Here is a 14,998-nt window from a genome sequence, read left to right on the forward strand (position 1 = left end):
TCATTATTATCCTCTAAAATGGTGGTGCAGTGTGATTTATAAGTCCATATCTGTATTTGCCCACTAAGTTCTCCTTACAGTTTCCTTCATGTGAGGACAAAATTGCCTCAGTGGAGCTCACTTTTCCCACAAATCCACTGTTTTTAACTCTGTATGAAACTTCAGCAGGAGAGATATGTAAATGTAATATTTTAACTGTCTAGTGAAAATCCAGCTTTAAGAGGCTTCATTCAGTTCAATTATTTTTAATTTCTTTTGATCCATATACAGCTTTGGGAATCATTGAGATTATATATCCTGGTCATTCATATATATATGTCAGAAATCCACAAATCCTAGAGATTATGAATCCAAATTGAGGATAGTCTATTGAAGAAGTAGGACTTTGTGGTAGAAATAATGGGCATAAAATTTACAATAATTACATCAGACTCAACAGAAATTAAGCATCTAGAAAGTATTTGAAACAAATCATCTTTAGGTGATGGAAAATATACAAAAGATGTAGCTATAGTCATGGGCACGCAAATCCTCAGCCTTCTGCCCACCATGCAGAGGACATACAATTACAATCTCTAAAGTAGGACACGGCCAGGCAAACCTACTGTGTTTATTATTTCAAGGTTCTGGGCTCCCATACAGCCACGGAGAATATTTGAAGTAAGGTCTCCCTTTGCGAATCTGGCTCTAGGCCTACTTAAAAGCAGTCCATCAGCCTTCCTAGGACTTTCCTGTGTGCCTAGCAATATGTAGAATAACTATATATACAGGTTTACCCACACTCACAGCTTAATTAGTAACGGTATCCCTTTTCATTTTCAGAAGTGTCTGCTTTGCACAACAAATTATATAGTCACTTAAAATCAAGAGGCGTGGGAAGGAAAACTGAAAAGAAAATATAGGAAAATAAACTTTTCTCCCTCAGGGCTAAAACAGAATTTGCTTAACATACAACCTCTAGGCCTTCCTTTACCTGGGCTTCATTTATCAAGTTTCCATTTGACATTCTAGTAAGAGCAGGTGCCTCTCCCTAGCAGGAAGATCACGCAAGCCTCTCCTGTCACGTCAGTGTGGGTAAAAAGAGTCCTCAATGCAAATGGCTTCTAAAAGAGAAGACACTTGGGAATCAGCAACTTCTGACACTTAATTATATTTCATAAACACCTCCATCCTCCAATAGTATATTCTTAATTTCCTCCTCCTAGGAGCAAAGTAGAGGGAGGATAAGCCAGTATAATAAGCCTACCCTCATAAATATTGATCTAACCCTGGTTAACTCTTGAGGCTAAATTTCTGTGAAGCTGGCAGTGACTCTGATTCGTTAATGTGGACAAAGGCTGCCCATTGTGTTTGCCTGGCTTTATGAGTAAGTTTTTAGGAACATGCACACAGAAAACCATTCCTTTAAAATTCCCTAGACAAAATGATTCAAGTAGAATATAAATCATGCTCTAAAATAAACTCTTGCCAGCCAGTAGTCCCAAACGTCAGAGATTCTGTTTAAAAGAATAATCCAAGTGACCATTTATAGAATAAAATATAGTCTGAGAAGTCCAGCAGAGCTGGCACAAGAAATTTACACTCTTAATTGGCTCTTCTTGCCATTCACACATTTGAGAAGGCCCTTCCTTTTCTCCTTCTCAGAATTATCACATTATAATTCCTCCTTTGTGAAAATATAAAGATCAAATACAATTACTACCCACACAACACTCCAGAGCTAAAGTCAGTGGGAGTGGTGACTGTGGCAAGATTGAGAGGTAAGGGAGCCAAGTCTCATTACAGTGCATTACCCCCGCTTGCCTTTGAAAGGAGCAGGGTGGGGCTCTGGAGGCTGAGGCTCTGTGACATTCCTAATTGCTTTTCCCTCCAATACCCTTTTTATCAGTAAGTGAGAATAGCTATGTAACTCCTCCTGATGAGATTTTCCAATGAAGTTGAAGAAAGAAACATTCAGTTACATTCATCTCTGGAAAGAGGAAACAATGTTGGCTCCTCTCCCCAGTCCAAATGTTTTATGAATTGAAATATCTTTAATACAGAAGAACACAAATAGCAACCTCCTAGAAAGACATATTAAAAATTAGGAGAAAAAAGTCCGAGGGTGGAGGCTGCCTCGCAAGTCCCAAGGCAAAATCAACTGGTCAAAATCAACTGAATTTGAAACCTAACAATGTTATAAAGATTGTTGCTCTTTCAAATAATACTGTTTTTTTTCTTTTTTAAGTTGAATATATTGGAGCGACATTGGTAAATAACACTAAGTTTCAGGAGTACAATTCTATAGTACATCATCTGTATATTGTATTGTGTGTTCACCACTCCAAGTAAAATCTCCTTCCATCAACATTTATCCACCATACATCCTCTACTACCTCCCCCGACCCTTTCCCTCTGGTAATAACCATACAGTTGTCTGTGTCTATGAGGGTTTTTTAGGGGGCAGAGGGGTTTCTGCTTAATCATTTCAACTATTCCACCCAGCCTTGCAACAAGACCCCTCTCTGATAGCTGTCAATCTGTTCACTGTATCTATGAGTCTATTTCTATTTGGTTCATGAGATTCCACATATGAGTGAAAAATTAATATGATACTTGTTTTACTCTGACTGGTTTATTTCACTTAGCGTAATACTCTCCAGGTCCATGCTTCACAAAGGTTAAGATTCCCTTCTTTTTATGGCTGAGTAGTATTCCATTGTGTAAGTGTACCACAGCTTTTTTATCTACTCACCTACTGCTGGGTGCTTGGGCTGCTTCCAAACCTTGGCTATTGTAAATAATGCTGCAATGAACATAGGGGTGCTTATTTCTTTCAAATCACTGTTTTGGGTTTCTTCACATACATCCCCAGGAGTGGAATCACTAGGTCATAAGGCAGTTACACTTTTAATTTTTTGCAGGAATTCCATACTGCTTTCCACAACAGCTATACCAGTCTGCATTCCCAACAACAGTGCATGAAGGTTCCCTTTTCTCCTTGCCAACACTTGTTGTTTGTTGATTTATTGATGAGAGCCATTCTGAGAAGTGGGAGGTGATATCTCATTGTGGTTTTAATTTGCATTTTCTAATGATTAGTGACATGGAGCATCTTTTCATATATCTATTGGGATCTGTATGCCCTCCTTAAAAAGTTGTCTATTCTGGTCATTTGCTCATTTTTTAATTTCATTGTTTATTTTCTTGGTGTTGAGTCATATAAGTTCTTTATAAATTTTGGAAATTAACTCCTTATCATATGCATCATTGGTGAATATGTTCTCCCATCTAATGGCTTTTTTTTCTCACTTTGTTGATGGTTTCCTTTGTTATGCAAAATTTTTTTAGTTTGATGAAGTTTCATTTATTTTTTCTTTTGTTTTTATTGCCCAAGGCAATATATCAGAAAAAAATATTGCTACAAGAAATGTCTGAGATTGTACTGCCTATGTTTTCTTCTAGAAGTTTTATGGTTTTGAATTTATCATTTATGTCTTTAATCTCAAAGAATATTCTATTGATCTGCTAAACAGTTTTCATTATATATTCATCAAATTACTTTGCTGACAGGAAAATTTGCACTCTTCAAAAGTGCTGTCTTTCTACTCTCAGCACCAAACTGGATTTACAGCTTAATTATAGAACAATCAACCCGAATAACCAACTGAAGGACAGCTGACAGGAGTACTATAGCCAAGGATTTACAGAAAAAGCCACATAGATACTGACAAGAATCGGCCAGAGACACAGAGAGGGCTGGTCCTGCACCTGCGTGCAGCAGCTGAGAAGTCAGAGGGATATGCAGATGCAAATGGCCCCCATGAGGAGCATAGAGTCTCACCCCACACCAGGACCCCCAACCCAGAGACCCAGGAATAGGAAGAAAAGCCTGCATAGCATCTGGTAGTGAAAATTAGCAGGGACTTCATCCACCTGGAAAAGGAGGGAGTCTACTAGAATCCCAGGTGCTCTCTTAAAGGGCCAATGCACAGGATCTTGCTCTGGGACACTCACCTGTGGCTTGGGTAGATGGAAGGTGACTCGGAGCTTACAAAGTTATAAAGAAGAGATCTGGGTGCATCACCCCAAGGAGAGATCTGGAGGGCCAGTCACTGAGGTCCCTGTCCTCAGTTCTTATCCCACACTATCCTCAGGTGCCATTTTCCCAAGGTCAAGCACTTCTATTCTTACAGCAACAGCCTTGGGAGTGCACTAACCTGGACCTCCAACTACAGGTGACACAACCCTGCCAAGCTCGAGTCCTATAGAAAGGTCTGTTGGCTGCATCGAACAGGGGCCTTTGGTGGGCTCCTTTTCTGGAGAAGCTCTAGGCAGACACTCGGACAGTCTTTGAGCTGTGTGGCTTTGGAACAAAGGCCAGTCTTGCCCTCCTTCTATAGGCTTGGCCAGCACAACCCTCATGGGAGACTGTTTTGGAGCCTCTTGCTGGGGACTCAGACAGGTGCTCAGTTGTGGAGTGCTGGTGTGGTGGGGACCATTCTTCTCCACCCTATGAGCATAGCCAGCACCACTCCCTGCAACAGGGGGCTCACCTGACCTATCCTTCCAACTTTCAGTGTCGCCAAACTGCTGAGCTCACTCCTGCAGAGGGTCCAGATGGCTGCACCCAACCTGAACCTGCAGAGAGATTCTTCTGGAGGAGTAAAGGTCAGAGACTTGGAGAAAGGCTGAGTGGTATATGGCTCTGGAGTAGAAATTACTTACTCCCCATTGAGTGCCTGACAACACTGCCCTCACGAAAGAGACCTACTAGCTCCTTACTTCTGACCTCGATCACCCCACCCTATTGAGCTTGTGCCTTGTGGAAGAGACTATGGGTAGTGTCCAGCTTAGGCCCGCTCTACAGTCTCTCTTTGGAAGTCTCTGGAGGAAGACCAGGCCATCTCAGGGGTGTGGCAAAGTAGCTGACACGTGGAGGTGGACCTCTGGGAGCCTTGGACATTTCATTGATCTGCCCCCAGCTCAAAGTGGCAGGAAGCCAACGCTTGTGCAGTTTGGTCCCTTCTACACACACTCAGGCCCAGCAGACACAGCCACAAACAGTGAATAGCCAGGTAGCTCCAGACAGGTGGCCCAAAGCTGGTTACACAAAATGTCTGATTTTGGTCTGCTCGAGAACTCCGCCCAAGTGCACCCAGAACCAACACAAGCAGGGATGTACTTCAGACCACACCAGAGCTCAACCCAATTAGCAACACAAATGGCACAACTAAAGGGGGACTCTGGCAGGCACCAGACACTGCCAGGAACAAAGCCACTGCAGCGGGAAGCCCCTGAACAGTGACTCATTCATGGTGATCAAGGTTTCTCCTTACAGTTAGTGCCAGCCTGAGAATTAACTCCACCCATGAATGGGCCAACAGCATTCAAGGCTCCACTCCAATAGCAGGGTATACGTAACACACAAGAAACATACCTGGAACACTGAGCTCAGGTGATCTGGAAGGTTGCTCCACTGAGCCCCACAAGACACCTACACCATAAATCCATCATAACAGTTTGGGAGTCATAGCAGTTCTATCTAATACACAGAGACAAGCACAAAAGGCAGACAAAATGAGGAGACAAAGCAATATGCCCCAGATGAAAGATCAAGAGAAATCCCAAGATAAAGAATTAAATGAAATGGAAACAACCAAGATGCCAGATGCAGAGTTTAAAACAGTGGAGATAAGGATGCTCCAGGACCCTAGGGGTAGAACAGATGATCTCAGTGAGAACATAAAGAGATAGCAAGCATTAAAAAGGACATAGAAACCATAAAAAAGTCATAAATGAAGAATATAGTATTTAAAATGAATAATATGCTAGAAGGAATCAACAATAGGTTAGATGGAACAGAGGATTGAATCAGCAGTTTAGAGGACAAGATAACAGAAAACACCCAAGCAGAACAACAAAAAAACACAAATTTCAAAAAATGTGGAAAGTCCAAGGGACTTCCAGAACAACAACTGCATCACAGGGATACCAGAAGGAGAAGAGAGTAAGCAAGGAATCAGAAACTTGTTTGAAGAAATAATGGCTGAAAACTTCCCTGACCTGGTAGAGGAAAAAGACACCAAGTCCAGAAAACACAGAGAGTCCCAAATAAGATGGACCCAAAGAAGTGCACACCAAGAAACATCTTAATTAAAATGACAAAGATAAAAGATAAAGAGAGAGTCTTTAGAGCAGCAAGAGAAAGACAGTTACCAACAACAGAGCTCCAATAAGGTTGTCAACAGATTTCCCAATGGATACACTTCCGGCCAGAAGGGAATGGCATGAAATATTCAAAGTGATGAAAAGCAAGGATCTACAACAAAGACTAATTTACCCAGAAAGACCAACAGTAATACGGTCATGATAGGGAATTTTAACACTCCATTGGCATCAAAGGATAGATCTTCCAGACCGAGAAAAAAAAATCAACAAGGCAAAGCAACTTTAAATGACACACTGGACCAGATAAATATAACTGATATTTACAGGACATTTCATTCCACAGCAGCAGAATACACATTCTTTTCACGTGCACACAGAATTTCCTATAGGATAGACCACATGTTAGGAAACAAAACGAGTGTTAATAAAGTCAAGTAGACTAAAATCATATCAAGCCTCTTCTCTGATTACAATGATATAAAACTAGAAATCAATTACTTAAAAAAAAACTGAAAACACTCAAACATATGGAGGCTAAATAATGTTATTAAACAATGAATAGACTGATAACAACTGATGAAATTAAAGATATAATCAAATAACTCCCAGCAAACAAAAGTTCTGGATCAGATGGCTTCACAGGCAAATTTTACCTGTAATTCAAAGAACTAACACCTATCCTTTTCAAAGTGTTTCAAAACATTCAAGAGGAGGAAGACTTCTAAGCTCTTTTTATGAGGACAGTATTATCTTAATACCGAAATATGATAGAGACACTGCAAAGAAAAACATTTTATTGTCCAATATCCCTGATAAACATAGATGCTAAAATCCTCAAAAAAATTAGTAACTGGATCCAGCAATACTTAAAAAGATCATACACCATGATCAAGTGGGATTTATTCTGGGGATGCAAGGTTGGTACATTACCCGCAAATCAATAAACGTGATACACCACATACAGATAATGAAAGTAAAAATCACATGATCATATCAATTAATGCAAAAAAGTATTTCATAAAATTTAGCACCCATTTATGATAAAAACACTAAGCAAAGTGGGAATAGAGGAAACATATCTTAACCTAATAAAGCTCATAAATAACAAACTCACAGCTAACAGCATATCCAAAGGGAAAAATCTAAAAGCTACTTCCCTTAAGATCAGTAACAAGACAGGGATGTCCACTTTCACCTCCCTTATTCAACATAGCACTGGAAGTCCTAGGCACATCAATCAGACGAGAGGAAATAAAAGGCATCCACATTGGAATGAAAAGAGTAAAACTGTCATTTTTTGCAGATGGCATGATACTGTACATAGAATACACTAAAGACTTCATCAAGAAAACTACTAGAAGTAGTAATCAAATTCAGTAACATAGCAGGATATACAGTTAATATTCAGAGATCAGGGGCAATTTTTACACCATAATGAACTATTAGAAAGAGAAACTAAGAAAATCCCACTTGCAATTACAACAACAAAAAAATAAGGTATCTAGGAATAAATTTAATCAAGGAACCAAAATACCAGTACTCAGAAAATTATAGAATACAGAAGAAAAATAGTGAGGAAGACACAAATAAATGGAAGCATATACTATATTCATGGATCAGAAGAATTAACATCTTTAAAATGTGCATACTACCTAAAGCAATCTATAGATTCAATACAATCCCTGTTAAAATACCAAAGGCATATCTTATAGAACTAGAAAAAATATTCCAAAAATTTATATGGAAACACCAAAGACCTTAAATAGCCTCAGCAATTTTGAGAAAGAACAACAAACTTAGAGGTATCATGCTACTTGATAACAAAATATACAAGGACATAGTATCAAAACAGCATGGTACTGACATAAAAACAAGCATATAGATCAATAGGACAGAATAGAGAGACCAGAAATAAATCCACACTTTTATGGTCAATTAACATTTGACAAAGGAAGCAAGAATATATAATGGAGTAAAGAGAGTCTATTCAATAAATGGCATTGGGTAAATTGGACAGATGTATGCAAAAAATGAAACTAGACTACCTTCTTACACCATACACAAGCATAAACTGACAATGGATTAAAGACTTAAACATAAGTCACGAAACCATAAAAATTCTAGAACAAAACATAGGGAGTAAAAGTCAGACATTTCTCATAGCAATATTTTTGCCAATATATCTCCTCGGGCAATGGTAACAAAGGAAAAAATAAACAAATGGGACTATATCAAATTAAAGACCTTTTGCAAATCAGAGGAAACCATCAACAAAATGAAAAGACAACCCACTGAATGAGAGAACATACCTGCCAATAATACATCTGATAAGGAGTTAATTTCAAAAATGTATAAAGAACTTATGCAACTCAACACTAAGAAAACAAAGAATACAATTAAAAAATAGGCAAATGACCTGAATAGGCATTTCTTTAAGGAGGATATATAGATGGTCAATAGACATAAGAAAAGATGTTCAACATCACTAATTATCAGGGAAATGCATACTGAAACCACACTGAGATATCACCTTATACCTGTCAGAATAGCTATTGCCAGTAAATCAAGAAACAAGTGCTGGTGAGGATGTGGAGAAAAGGGAATCCTTTGTACTATTGGTGGGAGTGCAGATTGGTACAGCCACTGTGGAAAACAGTATGGAATTTTCGCAAAAAATTAAAAGTTTAACTGCCTTATGACCCAGTGATTCCACTTCTGGGAACTTATCCAAGAAACCCAAAACACTAATTTGAAAAAATAAGTACACCGCTATGTTCATTGCAGCATTATTTACAATAGATAAGATTTGGAAGCAGCCCAAGTGCCCATCACTAGATCAGGAGATAAAAATGCTGTAGTACATTCACACAAAGGAATAGGACTTAGCCATAAAAGAGAAGGAAATCTTAACCTTTGTGAAGCATGAATGGACCTAGAGAGTATTACTCTGAGTGAAATGAGCCAGTCAGAGAAAGACAAATACCATATGATTTCACTTACGTGTGGAATCTAATGAACAAAATAAACTAACAAGCAAAATAGAAAAAGACTCATAGATGCAGAGAACAGACTGATAGCTGTCAAAGGGGTAAGGATTGAGGGGGTCACTGGGTGAAAAAAGTGAAGGATTAAGAGAAAAAACATACACAGGCAACAGTGCGGTGATCACCAGCGGGAAGTGCGGTGGTGGGATGTAGAAGCGGGCAAACTGGGGACAAATGGTCAGAAGGAGACTTGACTTTTGGTGGCAAGTGCACAGTGCACTATGCAGATGATGTGTTACAGAGTTGTACGCTTTTTTTGCAAATGTACAGCACGGGGTTTTGTGTTTTCCTCTCTCACACATATTTCTGCAGGTGGTGGAGCTTATTCAGCATTGGGAAGGAGGCACCACAACCCGTGTTGGGGTGTTCTGAATTCAGATATCAGGGAAAGTGGCAAGTTGGAGTGATGACAACTTTTGTGTGATGACCCATCCTCATTTATAAAATGCACCGACATAAAATGCATAGCTCTTGATGTAGTGTGCCGGTTATTGAAGTTTCCAGAGGCCAAAGGGATGCTTGGCATCTTCCGATGTGCTGGTGGATGTGATAATGTTATTAACAATGTCACCTCAATAAATTTAATTTAAAAAGTTATAAAAAGTGCTGTCTCATTTACAAGAATTGAAAAAAACTGATTTTTCAGTTAACTATGGAATTTCTTCCTTATATAGCTGTTAGCATTGGTACACATATAATTTTTGCCTACTGGTATTTCTCGAGTTTGTGTATATTCCGCCTACAATAGTAATGAATACATTTACTTATGTAAACCTGAAATAACCCTATGATGATTTTATTAATCTCATCTAGTAGATAAGAAAAAAAAAGAACAGATTATCTGGCAAGGTCCTACAGCTTTTAAGGATTGTAGTTGTCTAACAGCTATGCTATAATGATCTCTTAGAAAGAAAAATCAAATTTTAAGGATCCATTTGAACCCTGAAAAGAAACATCTGAGTTTAGTGTAAATGCAATGTGTTTTTTAGGGTTTCATGCAGCAAGTTTGCTTATAAATAATGAAAAAATCTAAAACATTGGTAACAGGAATGCAGACCAGGTGAACCTAAGGGCACTAATAATCACGGAACAAGGTAACTGCATCTTAAATATGCTGAGTGCAACATTTGAAGTGAAGAAGGTAAGACTTCTACTTTGCCAGCATCAGATCACATCCCCCGGAAGCCTGCATTTAGTTTGGTTTCCAGTTTTAAAAGCAATACAGGGAAGCCATGCCACACTGCAGCCAGCGTAATGTAGCGGTCAGAAAAGTGGGCTCAGGAATCTGATACCTAGGTTCAAACCCGAGCTCCTCTTAATCACCGCGACTTTCAGCAAGTTACTTCACCTCTCCCTGCCCCTGTTCTCTCACAGGAATAAAAGCAGCAGCAGCATCAGGTTTTACCAGCCTTGTTGGCAGGATTTAAGGATATCAAACATCAGTAGGATACATGGTAAATACTGAATGAATTTTAACTATTGGAGGAAGTTTATAATGATGATGAGATTTGACATATCACTGAAGAAACAAATGAACAGAATTTAGACGAGAGTGACTCAGTTTCTATGGCTTCTACAGTCAGATTTTTTTTATGGGAAATACTGTTTATTCTTGTATTATTATTTATCATTATATTATTTTCTTTTTTAAGTATATTTTATTGATTATGCTATTACAGTTGTCCCAATTTTTTTCTCCCCTTTATTCCCTCCCCTTTTTCCTTCCTGTACCACCTACCCTCCAGCATTCCCCCCACTTAGTTCATGTCCATGGGTTGTACATATAAGTTCTTTGGCTTCTCCACTTCCTATATTATTCTTAACCTACCCCTGACTATTTTGTGCCTACCTATTACAGTCATAGATTTTTAAATCTATCCAGAAATTAATGTAAAATAAATTCTGATTCTGAAGATAAAGAACTCTGGAAATTACAGCTTTGCAAAGACAGAATGGGCTCTTCAGACTTATTTACTTAAACATCTTATAGAGGACATTTACAGAGTCTTGGTCAAGATAACCTTTAGGCTTCCTTCAAAACTCGAGAGTCTATGAAAATTCCTAGAAAATCATATGAAGCAATTGCTCTTCTTACTGCAAACATCTGCTTATGTAGGGAAATCAGCAATTTCCAATCACTTCACCCTCGAAGCCTACAATTTTCTAAAATTTCTAGTGCACATTGATCCTCCAGTTCCCTAAACTACTGCAATTATTGAAGATAAGAACTTAAAGCACACTGTTTAGCAGGAATCTCAATATAAATCCATGAAACCTGCTTTGAATAACTATACTTTACTCTTGTAAGCATATCCTAGAGAGCAAAATTATAGAGGCGTTTCATAGGTAAAGATACATCTAATTCCCCAACATTGACACAAAGGGTAACAACTGCAACAGATTTCCTTACAGACAGACCCTTTAGCAATTAAAATAAAAACATTTTGAGAAATGTTCTATTTAGAGAAAGCTGCAAGATTTATCAGCAGTAATTCTTCTCACACCAGAAGCATAACTGATGTAGCTTTATTCAAAATTAAGCTTTACAGTGTTGTGAACTTTAAGTTGTGAGATGAATAAGTGTGGAGGGTCTAATGTACAGCATGGTGATCACAGTTAATACTCCTGTGTTGTAGACTTGAAATTTGCTAATAGATTAGATATGAAGTGTTCTCACCTGAAAAAAAAGGTTAAAAAAACCTATATGGTGCGATGAATGTGTAAATTTGTTTTCTTGTGATAATAATTTCACAACATATATGTATATCATTAAATTGTATAATGCAATTTTATTAGCCAATTATATAAAAATTAAACTTCATTTAAAAATGTGCACTCTAGAATGCCTATAGTATTGTGTTTTTGTTGCATAACACTTATTTTAGTATTAGGATAATTTCTTTCATTTCTATCAATAATATGTAAAGAGCTATTACTTCAGTTGGAATAATAGATTGATCATATATAATGCAGCCTATAGATTCCTTTTGTTATTTCTTTGTATAAAGTCACTTCCTGCTTATGACTGTTGTACAAAAAATAAAATAAAAAATTACGTATGACTTCTTTTACTTCCAAAAAGATGGAGAAAGAACCCTCTATATAATCCTTTTAAACATAAATGTACATGAACTTCTGAACCTTAAAAATATGACTCTGTTTTTGAATTGCAAAGAAACAGATATTTTTAGAGTTTTAACTTAGTATAACATAAAGGCCAAAGAATGCATAATTAATTATATAGACAAATAATTACATTTTTCTCTCATCTGTTATAGATGAGAAATCATAATCTCAGATAAATCAAGATATTAACCCTTTTAAAGAAATCTTAAGACCAAATTCTCAGAAGTACAGTGCTCTCCTAGTAGAAAAATCATGAGTTTTTAAGTCAGAATGTCTGCATTTAAATCCAGAATCTATCATTAAGTAAACTTTACTAAGTTACTTACTCTCTTTAAATCTCAGTTTTCCACTTATAAAAGGGGTTTTACATTATTATGTATCCTTATAAAATTATGATCCTTTAATGAAATAAAACATCTAAATAATTTTGAATTTCTACTTGACAAATAGTATTATGTAATCGCTTTAAATTACTGTTATCATTAGTAGCATCTGCTTACTTATAGTCCATTTTATGATAACAGCTCTGGAAAGGCAAACAAACATTTAATGAACAGAATGTAAAGCAGATTTTCTCTACCACAGGCTTTCTTGGTGCCCTAATTCTCCACAGAATGCAGTATCCTTACAGAGGGAAAAGAAGGAAGCCGGAGTCTTCATCGACCATGGCTTTTCCTAGGCGGTAGGCACAGCTAGCTGGGAGTTGAGATTATGACGTCTGGCCAGTTTCTCATGTTCTACATACAGGGGTGTCTGACCTTTTGGTGTCTCTGGGCCACACTGGAAGAAGAGTTGTCCTGGGCCACACATTAAATACATTGCAACATGCAATCACAAAAAAATCTCATAATGTTTTAAGTAAATTTACAATTCTGTGTTGGGCCGCATTCACAGCCATCCTGAGACGCACGCAGCCTGCGGGCCACAGGCAGGACACCCCTACTGGAACTTGGTACAGAACAAATCAAACCAGGACCTATGATATAGAGATCAATATACTACTGCTTTTTAAGCCAGTGGTCTCCAAAGTCACAGGGAAAAAATTTGAACATGCATCCTGATAATAATATATAATTATGTATATGACCTAATGTACTGACAAAGTACATTACAAAACATTCTGAAGAAAGGATTAACAGAAGGCCTGAACCATTCTCCACTTTCCCTGGGAACATTTGGGGTTAAGATAAATGGGGAATGCCAGCTGTGTTACCACTCAACATTATTTATTATTGGTGAAATGCATCTGGACCAGAACGGCTGTGAGTGAACTATAAAATCATTTTAGGACTCACAGACCTTGTCTGCCTATGTGCAGTGTGTTCTCACAACGGAGGTCATCCCTTGAGGGGACCTGGGCTGTAACCAAGATACTGGTTCCTGTGGAGTACGAGCCTTACCCGGGGCAAATAGTCCCTGCCAAGTCATGTGGTCTTGTCATCTTAAAACCGAGTTACTACTTTGGAAATCAGGGAGAGGAAAAGGAAGTGGTTCCTGAACAGTAATGGGAGCTCCCATTGACATTATCCTGTTGACCTTCCTTGTTTCCTTTACTCTATCCTTCTGCTAAAAGAAGTGAATCTGCAGATCTGATACCTATGGTGTCATACTAGTGTGAGCATCGAGACAAAACCACAAGTCCACTCTAGTGACCGTGCAGACATATGTGCCTGCAAAAATATGTAAGTTTCTTCCTCTGACCTAATGGATTACTTCAAGCACCGTGCTTTTGAGAACACTGCTTGGATTCACATACTTTTCAGAATATTGGGTTACATTCTTTGTAACGAGCTTAGAATACATTATTTCCTTTGTGATTCTCTGGTGTTTTTGACAACTTTGTCTTTGGTCATTGTAAATCTTTGGCTTTCTCTACAACTATTATTGCCTCTAGGCCTTTCTAAACTAAACCCTGGTAATTCCATCATGACAAATTCTGCAGCAGAGACTCATAAGAAATTCCTGAAAATAGAAATACTGCAATATCTTCTAGAAGTTCTTCACTTCTTACTTTGTTAAAGAAGTTATCAGGATATAGCTATAGGGAGCTTGAAAAATTATAACATTGTGGGAGAAGTAACTCTTTCAATTTTTATATATATGTATATGTATATGTATATATATACATATATATATATATTTAAGATTTTATTTATCTATTTTTAGACAGAGGGGAAGGGAGGGAGAAAAAGGGAGAGAAACATCAATGTGTGGTTGCCTCTCACGCACACCCTACTGCGGACCTGGCCTGCAACCCGGGCATGTGCCCTGCCTGGGAATTGAACCAGTGACCCTTTGGTTTGCAGGCCAGTGCTCAATCCACTGAGCCACACCAATTTTAATATATTTTTATACTAGTTCCATTAAACATGCTATGCTAAAAATAAAATTATTCCTTCCATTCTTGACACTACCCTCAATTCCAAGTAACCAAATAATTTTAACACTCTATGTGGAAATTCCTGCAGATGTATCTTTTATTACCCCATTTTTAAGCATACATTTTAAAAAATATATTTTTATAACTTACCCTGAAACATGCAACATCAGCAGCATGTAGAAGACAAAGAAGAGATTATGAGTGTACCAGAAGATGTCATACTGAGAAACTCTGGAAAAACAAATAACAGTTTCAATGTCACTTTACATTCCATTTCACTAAAAAGACTGTGGATTTC

General features: G+C 37.8%; 1 protein-coding gene across 7 annotated transcripts in view; it reads right to left on the reverse strand.

The window, feature by feature from the left end:
- Window positions 1–14,998, reverse strand: part of NOX4 (NADPH oxidase 4) — a 168,117-nt gene that overhangs the window by 92,774 nt on the left and 60,345 nt on the right. For all 7 annotated transcript variants that reach the window (XM_053925250.1, XM_053925246.1, XM_053925249.2 and 4 more), the window contains one exon: window positions 14,851–14,931. In XM_053925250.1, the coding sequence (XP_053781225.1) occupies window positions 14,851–14,931 (81 nt within the window). The remainder of the gene's footprint in view (window positions 1–14,850; window positions 14,932–14,998) is intronic.

This window comes from Desmodus rotundus, chromosome 5 (assembly GCF_022682495.2).
Source record: "Desmodus rotundus isolate HL8 chromosome 5, HLdesRot8A.1, whole genome shotgun sequence".
NCBI lineage: Eukaryota > Metazoa > Chordata > Mammalia > Chiroptera > Phyllostomidae > Desmodus > Desmodus rotundus.